The 22,209-nt window shown below is 39.7% G+C and overlaps 2 protein-coding genes across 4 annotated transcripts in view; one reads left to right on the top strand and one right to left on the bottom strand.

Moving 5' to 3' along the window:
* The window catches only part of LOC131425912 (glutamine-dependent NAD(+) synthetase), a 151,112-nt gene that overhangs the window by 49,182 nt on the left and 79,721 nt on the right, over positions 1 to 22,209 (top strand). The window contains exon 2 of the mRNA XM_058588203.1: positions 19,710 to 19,724. The gene's annotated coding sequence lies outside the window, so the exon portion shown is untranslated. The remainder of the gene's footprint in view (positions 1 to 19,709; positions 19,725 to 22,209) is intronic.
* The window catches only part of LOC131425911 (cytosolic carboxypeptidase Nna1-like), a 113,678-nt gene that overhangs the window by 48,946 nt on the left and 42,523 nt on the right, over positions 1 to 22,209 (bottom strand). For all 3 annotated transcript variants that reach the window (XM_058588199.1, XM_058588197.1, XM_058588200.1), the window contains exon 2: positions 19,374 to 19,555. In XM_058588199.1, the coding sequence (XP_058444182.1) occupies positions 19,374 to 19,555 (182 nt within the window). The remainder of the gene's footprint in view (positions 1 to 19,373; positions 19,556 to 22,209) is intronic.

Genomic DNA, 22,209 nt, shown 5'->3' on the forward strand with positions numbered 1-22,209 from the left:
AATAAAGTCTGCATTTGACTGTTTTGCGTTCGAAAAAACTTCATCGAAGAGTGTTCAATATCGGAGAAAATTTCACAATTTGACCATCCAGAAAGTCAGAAATGAAATATGCAAATCAGATCATTATGTCAAAATTCATCATCATCAAAATTCATTATGTTGCTGATTCGAGAGCTTTTAGGACCACCCATTTGTGAAAAAAAACTCTTCACTAAAATTACTTCAGTATTGAATAAAACTGCAGAGTTAGCAGTTCTGCTGCGGGACGTCCATAGTGCGAGTTTCGCTCCAAACAAGAGTGAATTTTATTTCGATCCGACGTGCGGTTCCGTAAGTACAGGGTGATTGGAGTGAAAAATCCAATTTCTAATTACTTCCTGATTTTTCTCAGAAAAGACACGACCGATTTTAAAAAACTTCAAACAAAAGGTCTTATGGTCCCATACAAAACTTCCAAATTTCATCCGGATTCGACTTCCGGCTCAGGAATTATATTTTATACTCACTCACTTTCCTCGGCGATGGCATGATTTTAACTAGCTTATGGTAAAGTGTGTTAAAGATGTTCTAGTCGCCAAACAACAAAACGTAAACAATTCTAAATTGACCTGGTAACGACAGTAGATAATATTCATATACTCAAAGATGGCAAAATGAATATTCCCAATCTTAGCTTCAAATGAAAGATCTTGTGTTCCTTTAAAAAATTAAGCATATTCTTCGGATTCAACAAAAACTAACACTGTCGTTTAAAGTACAATGTAAAAATCGTATAAATCATCAAAATTTGAACAACTACCAGAGTTTGCACGTCATTTTAGTTGATTACCAAGAATTGATCCACTGGTTTCCTGTTCCATGTCGTAAAAGGCCACAAAAATAGGAACTCCTAAGCCAAGGTGTATTTCCGTGCCGATGGCTGAATGGCTACAGGAGGTTAAACAATGCAGTCGTGAACGGAATATCTTGGGGTGTTCCCTTACTGTGTTAAGCGAAGCTCTGGCACAGTGGACGACTTCTTTCTTCGCAACTCGTGGGATTTAAATGATAATAACATTTAAAAAAATCCTTACATGGTTCGCTATAGGCGATTATAAGCCAATATATTTGGTTTCTTGTAGTTGTTGTACGGTTGGTGCTGGAGGTGGAATGTTCGTTACTCTAATTTATAATGGTTAGAGTGGCACAAATCAATCTTCAGCATAAACGTACAGCAACTATGAATTTATCCAGACTTCTTCAAGAAGGTAAAGCTTCTATAGCTTTGGTTCAAGAACCATATTTCCAAAAGGGAAACTTCTACGTTGGAAAATTGTTAAACCCAGTCTTTGTTGCCTTCAACAAGATCGGTATGACAAATCCACGTGAAATGCCTCGAGCATGCATACTTGCAAATAGTGCTCTCGATGTTTCTCTCATATCGGAGCTCACAACTCGGGATATTTGTGCTGTCACAGTTAGTATGACTATTGATGGCATAGACAGGAAATATGTCTATTGTTCGGCATATTTACCGCATAACCAACCTTCGCCAAGCGATGACTTCAAAAAGGTTGTATCATACTGCTGCAAGAGTGATATACCGCTTGTAATCGGCAGTGACATAAATGCTCACCATATCATTTGGGGCAGCACAGATATAAATTCGAGAGGCTCTGATATGATGGAATTCGTGAGCAGTACAAACCTGCACATAGTCAATGCAGGAAACCGCCCAACTTTTGCGAGATCTGGAAGAGAGGAGGTTTTGGACGTAACTCTCTGCTCTGATAGAATTGCGCATGAGTTGGTGAATTGGCTCGTCTCCGATGAGCTCGAACCTTCGTTGTCTGATCATAAGTACATATTCTTTGATCATTCAAACGTTAAATTTGATATTGTCACATATCGTAATCCCAAATCTACAAACTGGGACCTCTATGAAGAGGGCTTGGCGACTAGATTTTACGGGTACCAACCAACAATTGAAACCCCAATTGATTTGGAAAATGTTGTCGACGAGACAAATTCACTCATAGTTGCAGCATATGAAGAGGCTTGTCCACTTCGGATTGTGCGAGCTACTAGAGGAACTCCTTGGTGGAATGCTGAACTTGCTAGACTAAGGAAACTATGCAGAAGAGCTTGGAACCACCGACGCAGAGATGGGTCGGAGGCATTCGTGTTGGCTCGAAGGGCTTACAAAAATGCTCTTCGATCGTCTGAGCGAAGTGGTTGGAAAAGCCTCTGCACAAATGTCTCTAGTCTCAACGAGGCTAGCAGATTAAATAAGTTACTTTCGAAGTCTAAGGACTTTAATGTCAGTTTCTTAAGAACTTCAGATGGTGAACACTTGTCTGATGAAAGTGATGTACTTCACTGCCTTTTTAACACTCACTTTCCAGGATGTATGGATCTATCACCGACAGCTCTTCCCGAGACTTTTTCAGGTAGTTACGATTCTTGGGCCCTTGCTCGAAGCGTTGTGACGATTGAATCGGTCAAATGGGCAGTTGAGAGTTTTGCTCCGTACAAATCTCCTGGAAAGGATGGAGTTTTCCCAGTGTTACTGCAGAAAGGGTATGAACATTTCAAACATGTTTTGAAGAAAATACTTACTTTTAGTCTTGCGACTGGATATATTCCAAGAGCCTGGCAGGAAATAATTGTCAAATTTATTCCCAAAGGCGGTCGCGACACTTATGAGGAAGCGAAGAGTTTCAGGCCTATCAGTCTTAGCTCATTTCTTCTTAAAACAAAGGAACGCATAGTCGATCACTATATCAGGAATGTTAGTCTGGGCGTGCAACCGCTACATGGAATGCAACATGCTTACCAGCGTGGAAAGTCCACTACAACCCTGTTACATGATGTTGTGTACAACATTGAAAAAGCTTTTTCACAAAAGCAATCTTGCTTGGGAGTTTTCCTAGATATTGAAGGTGCCTTTGATAACGTGTCTTTCAATTCAATTCTGGAAGCAGCCCGTGGTCATGGCATACCTTCAAGTATCACAAATTGGATACACGCAATGCTTAGCAATCGACTTCTTTGTTCATCGCTTCGGCAGGCCAGAGATTAGAAAGCTGAGTGTCTGTGGGTGTCCTCAAGGTGGTGTACTATCCCCACTTTTATGGAACCTAGTCGCTGATGGTTTGTTAAGGAAACTTAATAACCTTGGATTTCCGACTTATGGTTTTGCCGACGATTATCATATATTGATGACCGGTATAAGCATTAACACTCTCTTTGATTTAATGCAGCAAGCCCTGCGATCTGTTGAACAATGGTGTTGTCAGGTTGGATTGTCTGTAAATCCGGGCAAAACATCAATGGTGCTTTTCACTCATCGTAGGATAATCACAGGAGCTCGTCCGTTACAGTTCTTCGGTTCAGAGGTCACTGTGGTCGATCAAGTTAAATACGTCGGGGTTATTCTTGACTCAAAACTGAATTGGTCTGCTCACATTGACTTCAGGATTAAGAGAGCTTGTATGGCTTTCGGCCAATGCAGACGAGCTTTTGGAAAATCATGGGGACTCAAACCCAGATATATTCATTGGATCTACACAACTATCGTTAGACCAATTTTAGCATATGGATGTCTTGTATGGTGGCAGAAAGGAGAAGTCGCGACAGTTCAGTCAAAGCTAAATCATCTCCAAAGGATGGTCCTAATGGCGATGACAGGAGCATTCACGACAACTCCTACTGCTGCTCTAGAGGCGCTACTGTGCATTAAACCACTACATGTGTTCCTAAAACAAGAAGCATTATCTTGTGCATACCGTCTTAAGGTTACAGGGCTTTGGAACAGTAACCCATTAGATTATGCTACCAGCCACACTCGCTTGTGGTCTCAAATGGTTACATGGGATGAGTATTTACTCGCTCCTAGTGACCTAACTCTCACATGCAGTTTTCCTTTCAAAACATTCCATGTGAGCTATCCTCTTCGTGAGGAATGGTTGTCTGGTTGTCTGGAACGACAACTTGATGAACACATAGTTTGTTATACGGACGGTTCTCTGTTGAATGGTCGTGCTGGTGCTGGTGTCTACTGTCGTGAAATGAGGCTGGAGCAGTCTCATTCACTTGGTAGATACTGTACTGTGTTCCAAGCAGAAATCTACGCGATTCTGTGTGGAGTACAATCGGCACTTCAGCAGAGGATCTGTGGTAAACGAATTTATTTTTGTTCCGACAGTCAGGCAGCCTTAAAAGCACTCAGTTCGAATGACTCACGGTCGAATCTAGTGATCGCATGTCGAACTCAAATTGAAGACCTCAGCATTTCAAATGCTGTTTACTTCTTATGGGTACCCGGCCATTCTGGTATTACTGGAAATGAATGGGCTGATGAGTTGGCTAGAGCTGGTACAACGAATGATTTCGTTGGTCCTGAACCAGCTTTACCACTTTCAACTAGTTGGATAAATCACAAGATTCGTTCTTGGGCTGCATCCAAACATGCCAGCTACTGGCGCAGCTTGCAAACTTGCGCTCAGACAAAAGCATTTCTACCAGATTTAAATCTGAAAATGTCAAAGTGTCTACTGCATTTCTCCAAGCAACATTGCAGTATTCTGGTCAGAGCTCTGACTGGACATTGCAAACTCAATTATCACATGGCTACTATTCAACGTGCTGAGTATTATTCGTGTGATTTGTGTGAATGCGATTATGGTACTTCATATCATCTGATATGTAACTGCCCCGCATTGACGCAGCTACGTATCCGGGTTTTTGGTTCTCCATACATGGTTGAGTCTGTGTATGCGGAGCTAAAATTGAAGGATATTCTCTCGTTTCTCACCCAATGTGGTAAGGAGCTATGAGCAGAAGGGTTCATCGTTCTTCCTGGAGTGAATGAATCCCTTCTGTATTCACCTTAAATAGGGTTTAGCAGATTGTTTGGCATTCTTTAGGGGGTGCCGAATTTACTTCTGCTCGTACATACTGCGAATCGTTCTGCATTCTTCCGGGAGTTCAGAATGGTGTCGCTTTTGTAAGATCTCTAAATCCTCTCATGGGTTGGAGGTTTTATTAACAGCAGACTGTTCGGGACCTCGTAGAGGTTCAGAATTTACTTCTGCTTCCACTAAATGTGATCCTCAGCAGATTGTTCGGCATCCCTTAGGGGTGCAGAATTTACTTCTGCTTTTATGTGTTTTTGTGTCGTCAATTTTTCCCATCCTCCTAGTCCAACCCTTACCATTTCCTTTCAATCCTTCCCTCTTATATATCGGGAAAATGATGCTAAAAACAAATTGATGGCAAGGCACAAATCTCCAAATATCAAGGGGAACGTGCCATTTGAGCCAATTTGTTCTGATTCCTGATTCCTGATTGCACGTCATTTTAGTTGATGGCCATACGAACCGAATTCGATTATACCGCTTCTCGGGTTTCGGTGCGGGAAGTACCTACCTCACTTCGTTTTCTCGTGGATGGCCTAACCGATCAGCGAACTGTTTCATTATGTAGGTGAAGGTGTAGGCAATGAACAACGAATCTCTTTGGGTGCTTGCAAGAATCGACAAGAAACATTTTGAATAGAAGTTGTCCGACTCAGAAAAAGTTTCCGTCCGGTGTATGTTTCCATCATCCCTACGCAATCTTTATCAGTAAAATCTGGGTAATGGTGCCGACCGACTCTCTCTCACAGAGGGAATTTAAAATCGGATCGTTTTTTTTTTTAAATTTGATACTAAATGGACGAGAATACTATCGGTCCGGAGATTATAAACTACTCGAAAGGTGGGAAAAGTTATAGTTTGCGATGAACAGTGTTTCTAAAAAAATGTAACCAGAATTTCAACTAAAAGATTTTAGCTTTACGAAAAACACTGGAAACCCAGAACATTAAATCGGATCACGACATATATTTTTTTTCTGTTCGTAGAAAAACGGCTCATGTCAAGAAACCAATTATCGCCGTTACTGCCACGCACTACTGAAAATCGATTTGAATTGTTTTTGTTTTCCAAGCAAAATTCCCGCATAAATTAATGCCTTCCTTTCTTACACTCACGGGAAAGCAAATTGAAATCAATTTCATTTATATTCAAATCACTCCATCAACAAAATATGGTCAGCTAACTAAAGCAGGAAAAACCCAACCGACGTCGCTAAGGAAAGTCCAGTGCCAATAATAGCACGGCAAGCACAGACAAACGGACGTCTGGAGTTTTAGTTCAGATCCATTAGGGTTTCTAAATCAGATCTGTTGTTTATTTATTTTGGTTAGCTTCACAATTCCGGTTGATTATGAAAGTTTAATTGGTATTAGGAATTCTCGGAATAGTATTCTATTTTCTATGTCTTCAACAGATTTGTTGCTTGTACAAAATTAGGTGACGTCGTTTGACCTTTCACTTGATTACCATTCGAAATTTATGATTATGATATGTATCGGTAATAGAAATCAGTGAAAGTGCTGGGGTTCACTCATCTTGGCTTCTGTGGAAGGCGATTGGTGTTGACGTGCTTTATGGGTTTCGGATAAATTTAGCCTCAGTGTACTGAACCCAGTGAACATGTGTAGTTGTCGTGGTAGTGAAAGCCTGAAATAAGATGATGGAACAAATAGAAGTGGTCGCCGTTTGAAGAATTTCAATCAAACACGTACTCTGGATTTAATTCTCAGGGGGCGAAAATCCGACGTGTACTTTGTTTTCGAAGCTAGCATTACAGTCCATGTTCAGGTGTTCGCCAAATCCCAGCTCTGTCATTGATTATTCCACCGAATTGATTTTCGGATGACAAGACAGTTTTAAAACACTCTATCTAAATCTATCAGCACAGCCAAACATGCTTCCGTAGAGCACTTGCGTTTGTATTTGTAGTCCTTAGTAGCAGCACCTAGAGGCAGGATATCTTTTTTATCTACAGAATCATGCACAGAACTGTTAATTTGCGCATCTTTACTTTCCGGTCATCCAGCACTATTTCATATAGCTTTTGCCCGAAAATTCTAAAAAGTAGCATTTTGTCGAAGTTGCTCGTATGCGGAGCGCTTTGAGGCAGTATTTCTGGGGGCCCAGGATGAAGGACCGAAATTGTCGTATTCTACGACCGCTAACATTCTTAAAACTACGAAGAGGTTCATTAAGAAGTGGTTGAAAGGGTTCAAAAAGAATGGGAATTAATTTCCGACTCAACACGATCAAGCGAAGTTTAGCCACACTGAATTGTCGTTCTACAAGGTCAAAAGCTGGGCTAAGCGTAAATCATATGAAAAAAAGGCCTGAAGCATAAGTTTCGATTGAAAAAGATTTTCTCGAATGAAGCAACTGTTTAGGTGTGGGTTCAAATAACGCATGCTTGGTTGAGAAACAGTACCGATTTCGGTCAACCTACTGTCTAAAATCAAGCAAAAATGATTTTTGAGAGTGCTTCTAAGATTGAATATTAGGTTGCCGGAAGTTTTTATCGCAGAATTTGAATGCTACAAAAGCTCTAAATTTACAAATGAAGCATTAAAAAGTTGGTCGAACAGATGTTTGAATGTTATAACAAATATTGGCTTCATGAAGAGACCCAATGAAACCGCACCTAGATGAAGGAAATGACAAAATCTTATAGAAACGTGAAGAATATTTACGATTTGAAACAGCTGTCTCGTGAAATTCGCAAGATTTGCCACTTCTTCCGCTGATTAGCTTATTTTAACTCTTCCAAAAAGTTATATACATAAATTAGTGTACAACTTTGAGGGACAACCCCATGCGGTTGTTCATAATGTTAACGTAGGACTACAGAAATATTGTCAAAACCACTGCTAAAATTTGATTTCAATATTTAGGAGGCTTTTATGTGTTACATAAAAACTCAGCATGGGCACAAACCTATGCGAAATATTTTTTCGACAATTATTCTTTGAAAATTTTGGATGCCCTGAAAAAAATCGTTGGTGGTGATGAAGGATACCGATCTCGATTATCCTGCACTCCATGATCAAGGAATGCAAAAAACACAAGAATTTCGATGAAAATCTTTCATGCAACGCAAACGGCGTATAAAATAAATTCCTATACGGCATAAGCGAACTGCACAGAGTGCAAGTCGGTTCGATACTGATTCTTGTTTCGTGTGAGAGAGAGCTAAGTTTAAGGGCGAAACGACACACATTGAAGAGCGAAATGTCTACGAGAACCGTGAACTTTTGTATACAATACCATCGTCTGTGTTGGTCTGTGAACACTAATTGGGAAAACAGAAGAAATTCGGTATTGTTCGAAAATATATAGTTTTATCTAATCGAATTGATGTATAGCAATCATTTCATTCAGTAGGTGTGATAATATCGAAAATTTGTTCAACATTCGTCGACCTGTAGTTGCTCAAAACCGGACCATTGCTTGTGCGGTTATATTTTCTGTATTTTGAATTTGCATCCCTATATAGAAAACAAAGGCGTAGTCCTATATCAAATATATACATATGTTATTGTACGTCAAAAATATATTTATGTTTAGCATTCAATCAACGAATTGTAATAATATCGAATACCGTATCTTTGCTTCGCGTCTAAGAAGTAATATCATCGAAGAATCAGCTCGACAAATGGAATCAGGAATCAGAACTAATTGGCTCAAGGGGCACGTTCCTCTAGTTATTTGGAGATTTGTGCCTTGCCGTAGCTTCTTATCGATTTCGTGATGGGAAGGGAAGAATAAAAGAAAATTGAAGGGAATTGTGAAGTGGGTGAGGTGGGAAAAACAGCACAAAACATAAATAAACAAATCGTTCTGCATCCCCGCAGGGATGCTGAACAATCTGCTGGTGCCAAAATGCACAGTTAATAAAACCTCCAACCTCCAAGAGGATTTAGCGATTTTAGAAAAGCAACACCATTCTGCATTCCCAGAAGAATTCAGAACGATTTTGCAGTATGTACGAGCAGAGGTAAATTCAGCAACCCATAAGGGATGCCAAACAATCTGCTAAAACCTATTTAAGATCAATACAGATGGTATTAATTCACTAAGGGAAGAACGATGAATCCTTCTGATTGTAGCTCCCTACCTCATTGGGTGAGAAACGATAGAATATCCTTTAATTTGAGCTCCGCATACACAGACTCAACCATGTATGGAGAACCAAAAACCCGGATACGTAGTTGCATGAATGTGGGACAGTTACATATCAGATGATATGAAGTACCGTAATGAATTGTAATAAAATCGGATACCGTATTTTTGCTTCGGTTTTAAGAAGTAATATCATCGAAAAATTAGCTCGACAAATAAGCAAAACTATTGTTATAGCACTCTAATTAATGGATTTGGTATATGGAATTAACGGTGGATTTAAGATGAATGTAAGCCTACAGTTTTTTTTTTTTTTTTCATTTTTTTTTTTCTTTATTTCTTAAGGCAGTTTACATAAGTTTTTCTTCGCCGTAGCATCACTTTTACATAATATTCTTATCCTAATTTAATTCTAACATAGTCACAACGTTTTGAATTTATTAAAACATATTCACTTATAGCTTAAATATCATCTTAGGTAACTCGTCATTAATTATGAAATCTACTCGGAAATATTATTTGAACCAAACGATTAACTTCTATAAATTATAAAATAAGCTGTTATTTTCAGACATTTTGTTGATAATTTCATAAACTGTTTCGAGTTTGTTTGTATCATTACATAATTTTTATTCTAATTTAGCTATTGGTTGAACTCATGGACGCAGCTGGGATCAGAACTAAGTCTTAAAAGGGGCCTTTATTAAATTGAAATACCAATTTTCTTTATGAAATGATAAATAAGTTTCATGTATGAAAGATCACGACAAGCAAGAATGTCTCGAACTGGGATATTGGATAGTCTACCTTGGGTACGCAAAGAATTTATTAGTTGAGATCTGACATCACGATACTCCACGCATGTCCAAACGACATGATCAATATCCCGATAACCTTCTCCACAAGCACAATGATTAGTCTCGGAGAGCCCAATTCGAAGGAGATGTGCATCTAACGTGTAGTGATTGGACATGAGTCTGGACATCACACGAATGAAAACCCTACTCACATCCAGTCCCCTGAACCATGCCTTTGTCGATATTTTCGGAATAATAGAGTGCATCCACCGACCCAGATCATCTCTATCCCAAGAAGCTTGCCAGCTGGCAAGTGTTCTTTGGCGAGACGAGCTATAGAATTCGTTGAAAGCAATCGGTCGCTCATAAATTTCACCCTCAATAGCACCACGTTTGGCTAAAATATCGGCTCTTTCATTGCCAGGAATGGAGCAATGAGCCGGGACCCAGACTATAGTGATTAGATAATTATTGTTCAATATGTCGTTCAGGCACTGTTTTTTTTTGCCCAGGAAAAACGGTTCAGTCTTGCCAGTCATGTTTGAGCGAATGGCTTCAATTGCACTCAGACTATCTGTGAAGAGGAAATAATGGTTTGGAGATAATGTGACGATTACACTCAAACTATAATGAACTGCTGCTAGCTCTGCTATATAAACAGATGCAGGTTCTTGAAGCCTAAATGAGGCCGAAACATTATTGTTGAACATACCAAACCCTGTCGCTTCTTCAATTCGCGATCCGTCCGTATAAAACATTTTCTCAGAGTCAATATGCCTGAACTTACTTGAAAATATTTTTGGGATTTCCGTCGAGCGTAGATGATCCGGGATTCCACGCACTTCACGCTGCATGGATGTATCGAAAAATAAAGTTGAGTCAGGGGCATTTAGGATGCTGACACGGATAGGAATGTATCTTGAAGGGTTGATTTCCTGTGACATATGGTTAAAATATACTGTCATGAATTTTGTTTGAGATCGAAGCTCGACTAGTCGTTCGAAATTATTAATTACCATGGGATTCAGCACCTCACATCTTATTAGCAGGCGTGATGAAAGCTCCCAAAATCGATCTTTTAATGGAAGAGCTCCCGCCAGAACTTCAAGACTCATTGTATGTGTCGAATGCATGCAGCCTAAGGCAATTCGCAAACAACGGTACTGAATTCGCTCAAGTTTGATAATATGAGAGTTTGAAGCGGAACGAAAACAAACGCATCCATATTCCATCACTGAAAGTATCGTTGTTTGATACAATTTTATTAGATCTTGCGGATGAGAACCCCACCAAGATCCTGTTATTGTTCGAAGAAAATTTACTCTTTGTTGGCATTTCGTTATCAGATACCTAATGTGTCCTCCCCACGTGCATTTGGAATCAAACCACACCCCGAGGTATTTAAAAGTTAAAACCTGTTTGATCATTCTTCCCATCATATGGAGCTGAAGCTGCGCGGGATCATGCTTTCTTGAAAAGACGACTAACTCTGTTTTCTCCGCAGAGAATTCGATACCCAGATGAACAGCCCAAACGGACAAGTTATCTAAGGTATCTTGCAATGGTTTATGCAGATCAATAGCTTTGGGTCCAGTAACTGAAACCACGCCATCATCTGCCAATTGTCTTAGTGTACATGGGGTTTCTAGACAGCTGTCAATGTCATTCACGTAAAAATTATAAAGGAGCGGACTGAGGCATGAGCCTTGCGGTAGACCCATGTAGCTAATTCTGAATGTTGCCAAATCGCCATGTGAAAAATACATGCACTTCTCTGACAAAAGGTTGTGCAAATAATTATTTATAACCGCTGGAAGTCCATGTTGGTGGAGCTTGTCTGAAAGAACATCAATGGAAACTGAATCAAATGCTCCTTTAATGTCTAAAAATACAGATGCCATTTGTTGCTTTTGAGCGAAGGCAATTTGGATGTCAGACGAAAGTAATGCAAGGCAATCATTCGTCCCTTTATTTCTACGGAAGCCAAACTGAGTATCTGACAACAAACCGTTCGTCTCGACCCAAGTGTCGAGACGTCGTAGAATAATTTTTTCGAACAATTTTCTGATGCAGGACAACATCGCAATGGGTCTATATGAGTTGTGATTGGAAGCTGGTTTCCCCGGCTTTTGAATGGCGATAACTTTCACTTGTCTCCAGTCAGGTGGAACAATATTTTGCTCAAGAAACTTGTTGAACAATTCCAACAAACGTCTTTTTGCGAGGTCGGGCAGATTCTTCACCAAGTTGAATTTAATTCTGTCCAACCCTGGAGCGTTATTGTTACAAGACAAGAGTGCTATAGAAAATTCCATCATTGAAAATGGGTTATTAATAAAACCATTATTTGGAGGAGATTCCCGTATAATGCTCTGCGTAGGAACAGAATCTGGACAAACTTTCCTCGCAAAATCAAATATCCATCGATTCGAGTACTCCTCACTCTCATTTCCTACGTTACGATTCCTCATTCGTCTGGCCGTGTTCCAAAGAGTGCTCATTGAGGTTTCTCTTGACAAACCTTCGACAAAATTTCTCCAATAGCTACATTTTTTGGCTCGAAGTATGCTCTTGTACTTGGTTTCTAAAACCATAAGTTTTTCAAAATTCTGAGGAGTTCCTCCTCCCCGTTTTAAAAACGTCTTGCAAGCATTTTGTTTTGCGAGTTTAGCCTCTGAGCACTCTTTGTCCCACCAGGGGTTGGGAGGACTTCTGTTAGTCGTTGGCCCAGGAAAGCGTTTAGTTTGGGATTGTTCTGCTGCCTCCAGAATCGAACAAATGAGGAAGTCATATTCTTCAAGTGGAGGGAGCTCTTCCATTGAATTCAAAATACTAGAGATACTACTTTGGTATTTAATCCAGTCGATATTTTTTGTCAAATCATATGGAATACTAGCTGAAGTAGCAATGCAATTGCTATTGCTAATTGAGATGATGATTGGTAAATGATCGCTACCGTGTAAATCAGGCAATATTTTCTAGTCGTATTGATGTTGAGCAAAGAGATAGATCTAATGCACTTGGGCGTGCAGGAGGTCTTGGGATCCGTGTCATGCTACCCATATTTAATACCGTCATGTTAAAATTGTCACAAATGTTTTGTATTAAAGATGATCTGCTATCATTGTAAACGGAACCCCACATCATTCCGTGCGAATTTAAATCCCCCAGAATCAATCGTGGAGCAGGAAGGGCTTCAACCATTTCATTAAGCTGTCGCTGTCCAACTTGTGCTTTTGGAGGAATATAAACCGAAGCTATGCAAATATCTTTGCCTTTAATGTTTATTTGGCAAGCAACAACTTCTATACTAGAAGTTGAAGGGATGTTTAATCTATAAAAGGAATAGCATTTCTTAATTCCCAAAAGCACTCCACCATACGGAGAGTCTCTATCGAGACGTATAATGTTAAAGTCATTAAAATTTAAGGCTACGTTTGATGTAAGCCATGTTTCACACAAAGCAAATACATCACATTTTTGACTATGCAACAAAACCTTAAATGAATCAAGTTTTGGCATGATGCTTCGACAATTCCACTGCAGGACAGTGATTGTATCATTTGCGGCGGGTGATAAATTATCCATCAAAAGATACAAAACCAGAGACAATTGGCCATTGAGCTGATAACTGCTTCAAAAAGGTTCTAGCTATTGGAAGGAATGCCATTATGAGGGTCTTTAAGGGTTCAGATATATTGAATGCTGAGAAAATCCATTCAACAATTTCCGAAAACTTCAATAATCCTGTTGGAGGCTGTAAAATGGAGCCCACAGGATTATTATCTTTTTCTGTGCTAGATCCTGGATTGATTTGTGAATTTGACAAACCAGGAGGCACAGTCTTTGGTTTTGACTTTTTTTGTTTAACACGGGGATCTTTTTTTGAAGATGAAATTTTAGGTGTCTTTTTTTGGTAATTTGGAGGAAGACTTCTTTCTCTTAACTGACCCTTGGGTAGTGATAAACGAATTACCTTCACTATTTTCGTCAGAGTCAGAGTCCTCTGGTTCCTCTAGATTTGAAAACCCGTTTTCGGTTTCCAAAGGGGGGACATCAATGACCGTTTTAAGCATTTCTGCATATGTGCGCTTAGACCGTGCTTTTAAAGAAAGCTTAATTTTGTCTTTGTGTACTTTAAATGCAGTGCATACTGAAATATCCTCATGAGGACTTTCTCCACAATAAATACATTTTTCAATTTCCTTGTTGCAATCATTATCTTTATGAGGCCCTTCACACTTCATACATTTTGGTTTATTACTACAGTAAGTAGCTGTGTGGCCGAATTTTTTGCAGTTCGTACAATTCATTACATTTGGAACAAAAAGCCGAACAGGGAGGCGAATTTTATCGACATAGACATGGGACGGCAACGCAGACCCGGCAAATGTCACTCGAAACGAGTCTGATGGGCGATAAACTTTTTTTCCCTCTTCATGAACTACTGAGTACAGTTGTTTGCACACCCTCAAGCATAGAGTTCTTGAAACGACCAACACCATGCTTGAGTAAATCATCTACCGAAAGACTCGCTTCGGTAACAACACCGTCAATTTCGACATCTTTGGAGGGTATGTAAACTTTATACTCTTTAATGAAATGTTCCGAAGAGACAATATCATTCGCGTGTTTCAAATTATTTACCACAACACGAATTTTATCGTTATTTACTTTTATGATCTCTTTGATTGAAGAGTATCGTGATGTCAAACCTTTATTAATTTGTAAAATGTTTAATGGCTTTGATATACGTCTAAAAAAGACTATCCAAGGCCCAGAAGAGCTCTCCTGATATTTTTTCGTTCGTGGGGGTATCGGATTCATGCTAGGATTTACGTCCATGGATTCATCCATCACATTAAAATTTTTAATCAAACTTTAAAGTAAAAAATGAAACCAACACTACACAGTACTCAATCAAAAGGAAAAGAAAAAACTTCTACCTTGAAATTGTTGTCTATCTCCGTTGCACTGCCGTGTAGATCCTCGTTGCTCTAGATGTTCTTGTTGGATGTGATGCTACTGCTACCTGACATCCAGCACCACTCGATTTCCGATTTACTTTTGTCTTCGCCAGCGTCTTGTCTTGTCTCCTTCTTCCTTGTGCTCCGCACCGAAATGCTTCTGCACCGAAGTGCCTTCGCACCGGTGTGCCTTTGCACTCTCCTGCTTCTGTGTGCCTTTGCACTCTTCTTCTTCGATGTGCCTTTGCACTCTCCTGCTCAGCACTTGTGGCTGTATATTGTGGCCTGGGTAGAGTTTGGGAAACGCCCTTTGTTGTTTCCTTCACCAGCTTGGCTCTCTTATGCAGCACGACTATACGTTTTAACGGCTGCTGCCAACAGGTCTCTACCTGTAGTTCAACCGTTGTCGTATTTAACGCGTGTAAACTAACCAGCGTTATTAAACTGTACGCTTCTATACACAACCTTCTCGGTTGAACGGCTATTACTGAATGTAAGCCTACAGTTGGTATTTTTCTTTCGGCAGCCGGTTGTCCAAATATTGAATTACCAGAGATAATAAAAAAAATAAAATAAAAGTACTTTTCAGAGCCTGATATTACATAATTAGACGAATTCGTTGGTGATATTACTTCTTATTGTCACTCAAAGATATTGATTCCAACTACATCGAATTTCGGTCATTGTAGACTAAGTGAGTAACGAAACAAAGGGCGATTTTGCGGTAAGTCGTATTCGCAGTTGGCAGTACGCTCTCCGGTCCAATTTTTTTAAGCAATTTTTTTTCAAATACTTATTGTCGAAAAATCACAAAGCCTACAAAAAATCGGTAAAAAATAATAATGTTAAATTTTGTGAATACTGAATACTGACAAATTACTTATCCAGTCATACACTGAAAAAAATTAAAATTGATAAACAAAAAAACATTTTTAATTTTGATAAAATTTTGTCCCAATCCCTACCGACTGTTCGTACATTTCAAGATGGACACTTTCAAGGAGAACAAGTTTTTCCTAAAAAACTTTTTCCTGAGTTTTTTATTCAGTGTCTTTTAATCGAAAACAAAACTTAACTAAAAGTCATTATCATCCAATGGAACTCAGAATAATCTATCGGTAGTTGCCCGATATTTGCAAAAAGTATCAGTAATAGACAAGAAAAAGAAACATTTTTTTCTTAAAATACCCGTCTTTTTGCATTTTTTTTTTTGTAAATCGGTTTCCATTTTTTCATTATTTTCATATGCTTGACTTTCATTTTTTCATTTTGAAAATCAATTTTATTCGCACCAAATCGTACTCAGAGTTGGCAGCATATAGCTTTTATCACAAAAAGCCTCTTTGCTCATTTTGTTTTTCCAACATTGATCTATAAAAGGGTCCAACTGTTTTGGCCATTTTTTCAAATTTTTTTGATTGTCAAAAATGACAAAACTCACAAAAATGTGTTATACTAGTAATTTTCACAAAATCAGTCAAATATTCGAAAAAAATACTAATCAAAACCAACACTAGAAAAATCGATCTTGAATCAATTTTGTATCGATTATAGAGGTTTCAATCTAAAGGTCGGGCCACAAAAACGTTCTGCCCCTATGTGCGGGCTTAGGAATCGAACCCAGGTGGGCTGCCTAAAAGTGTCCCTAAAATTTAAATGAAGGGAGCACACATCCCCAATATTTCGACAATTGAAAAAAAATAGTGGACATTTGCTAGAGATATTCTGTGAAATTACACTTTCGTTTCCTTAATCTTTCAAAATCTTATAAATAATTTACTACAATTATGGTGTTATAATAATTCGAATTGACCCTAATTGATATAAAACTCATGTTTACAATCGACATACGCACACTTTGAAAAAACTCTGTTATTCTGTATCTTGTAATGTGTCCATAAATAGAGCGTCGTGTTGAAGAACAGGTACATGAAATTTATTGAAATAAAAAAAATACTGATAGCGAGAGCGACAACTTGAACCGAGAATCATTGGATCACAAAGTACGTCCGTCAATCGATTGAGCCACAGAAGTACACATTCGCTTCATGCAGTCGTACTTGCTAGCCGAATGGAAATTACATTCGGAACCAGTAAAATTCAGTCTCATCCAACATTAAGTGATTATAAGTGGAATTTTCCGTCATTTGATAAATTAGGTCTTGCATCATAAGGAGTGTATCGAAAATAAGCTATCCACATACATTTGTGTTGTACGCATGTATTTGTGCTAGTTTTTTATGCTCAGATCACAGCATGCTGTGCGTTTGGCTGTCAGCTTTCGTTTCAATACTTGTTTGTGCGGTTGAAATTCTGCGTTTTCCAAATTGTCTCGTATTGAAAAGGAAGTGAAAATTATGGTTCTGGACACATGGCTAAGTGAGAAGGGTATTACGAAGCGGTTTGGAATTCATCGAAGCGGTTGGCGAAGCGGTTTGGAATCCATCATGCCAATGTTAAAACCATCATTAATAAGTTTGTGGAACACTATCCTTTGGATGAGCTACCAGGAAGAGGCAGAAAACTCGGTTCTTCCAACCTGAAGCTGGACCAGAAAGTGGTATCTCTAATCATGAAGAACAAATCAATGTCAATACGTGATTTGGTCAAAAAAGCAGAAACGAGTGTCGGAATGATCCAGCGTATCAAGAGGCGAAATCACCTGAAGACCTAGAAGAAGCAGAAAATCTAGAAACAAAGTGTAGAACAGAAGAAGCGAGCAGCAACAAGGACCCGGAAATTGTATTCGCGTCTTTTGCAGTGTCCGGATGCATGTGTTTTGATGGACGATGGGACTTTTGTAAAGAAGGACTCAAAACCCCTTCCAGGTCCACAACACTTTACTGTCTTCGTTGGGGAGGATGTGAGCGATGCGGACAGGTCGATTCAAGTGGAGAAATTCGGTCGAAAGGTACTGGTATGGCAAGCAATATGTTCCTGTGGTTTGAAGTCAACCATTTTTTCCACTACCGGATCTATTAATGCAGAACTCTATCGATCTGGGTGTCTCCAGAAGAGATTTCTGCCTTTATATAAGAAGTATAGTACACCTCCACTGTTTTGGCCAGATTTAGCGTCGGCTCACTATGCCAAAACCACTCTCAATTGGCTTGCGGAAAAGGGTATAAATTTCGTTGAAAAAAATTTCAATCCACCAAATTGCCCTCAGCTTCGACCCATCGAATGTTACCGGGCAATCGTGAAAAGGGTCTTCAAGAAGATTGGTAAGGCAGCTGAAAACATGCAGGAGTCCAAAAAAAATTGGGTTCAAGCGTCCAAAAAATGCGATGCAACACTTGTTCGGAACTTGATGAAGAGCGTTCGATCAAAAGTTTGAAAATTCGTGAAGGAATAACTTAAATTTCATCCGGTTTTCATTTAACAATAAAGGATAAATTTTTAGTTTGAATAAAATATCGTTTTTAAATAAAATAATTTGAAAGAAAAATTTGTGGATAGCTTATTTTCGATATGTAAGATTAGGTCATCTGTAAAATTTTTTTTTGCGTGTGATTCCATATTTTCCCTACGTTCAATAACTATTCTACTTTCTCCAATTCTTTGAAAACAAAATTCTGCCCCCAATAGTTTGGGAATGTGCCGTCCTTTATTTACTAAAGAAAATTTATCACTAAAGTGGTTCCTATTCTATTATGCAGTTTCCGTAATGTCAGTAAAAATATAAATTTTAAAGTTCAAAGTTCAAGACATTTTTCCTCGGCAACTTGTATAAGTTGGTAGAATCCAGAGCAGTCATTATTTTTCTCTAAAGAAAATAGATACCATCAAGTTCATTAAATACCTTCCGTATGGTAGAAGAACTCATTTAATCATCCTGCAACACCGTGACACAGGGAATCTGCTGATGGTTGGTTGATATTTCGTTCTGCATGTAGAAATACGACATGCACGACAGAAATTTATCCGTACGTACTTGAATTCCCCACGAAGGTTGCCAAAAAAAGAAACCACTGGATAGCTTGGATTCTTGTGCGACGAATTCGCTAATGACCAGCTGTAGTACCGAACGACTCCGGTAAATAAATACCAAAAATTGTTCTCTCTCTCTCTCGCTCTCCCTCGTCAATCAACGCTTCCCGCTGGCAAATGTCCCATGTTTCCATCTGTCGAAAAGTAAAGTGAAGCTGTCCGGCGGGGAAGGTAGAGACGGAGACGGAAGCAAGTGAGAACCCACGTATATCAGTTTGGGAGGAAATCTGCACACGAGACCGGCCGGATTTCACTAATCAAAACAAGCGGCGTCGCACAGCAGCGAAGCAGCGAAAATATCGAGAAGAAGAATAATAATAACCGTCAAACACTTCATCTCACTGCCGATTCCTACTAACTCGAGTCAAACCGTCGCGGTACCAAAGAGTAAGGTGGGGGCTGGGGTCCACGGCTTGGTTTATGATGATCGTTTGCATCACGGCGTCGTCGGCCAGCTGGCATTTGTGTAAACAGAAAAGCCGTTTAAGCCAGTGCGGCGCTAGCAGCGGGATTAGCAGAAAGAGGGCGTGTTCGGTTCGGTGTCAAAAATTGAGTTTACTGCGGATGGAGACGCAGGGTCCGCTGTCACCGCCTCATACACTCACCTGACACTCGAGCGGCCATCTGGGGGCTTGCTGGGGGCAGTCATAGTCCCGTTCCTTAGGCAGTGCGAAGAGCTCCCGCGGTTCCTTCAGGCGCGCTATCGGCCGGAGCGTCTTCGAATCGGTGTTGACCTCCAGCTGGTTGGTTTTCAGACTGTTGGACAGGAAGCTTCCGAGATAGCCGGCTGAAAAGGGGAGAAGGGATACAAAAAATAAAATTAAAAAAAATGACAATGTGGTCGCCGATACAAAAAAGAGTTTTCAATTATTTAATTTTTTTTATTTATCCTGCAATTCGATTACTGATGCCCTATTTCTCATTTCTCATTCTCTTTCCAGATAATCCAATTAAAGGTAGGTTATTCACAGAACGAAGAGTCCTCACTCGATTGTGTTTGAACAAAGAACGAGGACCAAAATGCCACCGGGAATAGCGGATCGTGCGTCCGCATCGAGTGAAAGCCAACTTCAATCAACGGCACCGGCGGTCCTAGGGGTGCAGTTTGTTGCCTCGCAAACCCAAGGCAAATCTAGTTCCGTATGCCGAGCAGAAGCTTTTATTAATCCGAAACGGAAGCGAAATGGTGGATGGTCCCGAAGAAACAAAGAGAAACCGAAAACCTGCCGGCGTTCTAACTGCCAGCGGGAATAAATCTTCGTCGTGCCACGAGAGCTGCCGAGACTAATGATGCACATTTTGAGAACGGGGTGCGCGTTTTTCTCGCTTCCGCCCTCGCATTCATTCTAGCTTCCTAGGGAAAAATCGAGTTATTAATGTCTGGTACGTCTTCCGTTGCTAATTCTTCACTGTTCAAAAAAACGGTTGGAAATGGGACCGACCGAGTTGGCCTCCATTCATTCAGTTATTCATTCATTCATTCGTTGGGGAGTAGATTTAAAGCCTAAAGCTTCATAAACTACCGGGAAAATGCAATCATTTCAACACTCGCACCCTTTTAATTAGGTCAATAAATAAAGTGTCTGCTTTATCCTCGTTGGCAGTGATTTATCAGCCCACAGAAAGGAATGGACTACGACGACGGGAAGCATCCGAATGTGCGTCGTCGTACGCATCATTCTGCTCACGTGCCGCCGTGTTCTGTCGGCGTTCGGTGGTAGGCTTGCTTGGTTTCATGATGTTATGGTATTCACGAAACGTTAACTATTTGGGCAATTGTCTGTTTCTTCAGTTGAACGTAAAATTTCGTTCCTCATCATCGTGCATGGCAATTTATCATACTTCTACTGGGTGGTTTGTTCGCGTCAGACACGGAGAGAAAAAAAAGACACACTCAAAAACTACGGCTAATTCAAACATCAGGTGATGGAGTTAGTTAGTAGCTTGTTTTTGCGATGTTGCATGGTCGTTTCGTAGTTTCAGAAGTGCTGCTCTGACAAACCATGCGTTATGGATCGAACCAAACTGTAATCGGTTGAAGCAATGTCCGGCGAGTATGGCGTGTGGGGTTAGAACTTTTCAATCCAGGGTCTCTAAAGAAGTTAATACAACTTTCATTATTAATGTATTTATTTATTTATTTATTTATTTACTTATTTATTTATTTAACGCCTAAGTCACGAATAGAGTATACCCTTTCGATGATGTACCCTCGAAGAGTATATAAAGACTGTCCCAGAAAGTATGGACGCACTTTGATTTCGCTGTAAATAATGCACAAGTGTTAGATATTCAAATATTATTCGATATACTGATAATATATGTTGGCTACAACAACAGAATTTTATTCTCAACATTTGCTACTTAGCCATTGTACACTATCTGGCGCACCTTCTTGCGAACGTTCCTCATTAAATTTCGTACAGACTTCTTGGCGACAAGTTTTGACACTTTTTTCCAATGTTTTTCGAACTGTTGAATGGTTTCGGCTGCAGAGACATGTTTCCTAAGATGTGCCTTCGTTAATGCCCAAAATTCCTCAATTGGTCGAAGTTGTGGGCAATTTTGTGGATTCATGTCTTTTGGGACGAAAGTGACATTTGTGGTAGTATACCATTCTACCGTTAATTTCGAGTAGTGGCAAGAAGCAAGATCTGGCCAGAAGACAACAGGATTCTTGTGGCTTCGAATCATGGGTAGAAGTCGTTTTTGTAAACATTCCTTGATGTATATTTCGCTGTTCATTGAAGCAGTGGTGATGAAGGGTTTCGAAATCTTACCGCAGCTACAAATTGCTTGCCAGACCATAGCTTTCTTACCAAATTTGTCGACTTCAATCGACGTCTCGGACTGATTTAACACTTGCCCTTCTCGCACCGTATAATATTGTGGTCCCGGGAAGGATTTGTAATCGAGTTTCACGTAGGTTTCGTCGTCCATGATTATGCAGTTCAAATTTCCAGCAAGAATCGTATTGTACAGCTTTCGAACCCTCGGCCTGATCGATGCTTCTTGTTTCGGACTACGTTTTGGTTGTTTCTGCTTCTTATAGGTTCGAAGATTCAAACGTTCTTTAGCACGAAGAACATTTGACTTCGAAGTGCCCACTTTTTTGGCCACATCCCGAACTGAAACCTCCTTCTTTTGCTCGAACGCTTTAGTATACGTTTATCCAACTGAGAGTTAGCAGGACCTTTTTTTCGACAGGTTTTCGGTTTATCCTTAAAGGTGTTATTCTCACTGAACTTCCTGATTGCATTTCGCACGACTTTTTCACTTACTCCTTCCATTTTTGCAATCTTTCTCAGTGACAGTCCGCGTTCTGTGCACCATTGGACACAACTTTTCGACGTTGTTCTGCTGAAAGTCCACGCATTTCGAAACAAACTAATGAAAACGAATAAACAACTGCACAAGTGGTCAGAGAAGAGTGTAAACAAT

Source organism: Malaya genurostris, chromosome 1 (genome assembly GCF_030247185.1).
Source record: "Malaya genurostris strain Urasoe2022 chromosome 1, Malgen_1.1, whole genome shotgun sequence".
Classification (NCBI taxonomy): domain Eukaryota; kingdom Metazoa; phylum Arthropoda; class Insecta; order Diptera; family Culicidae; genus Malaya; species Malaya genurostris.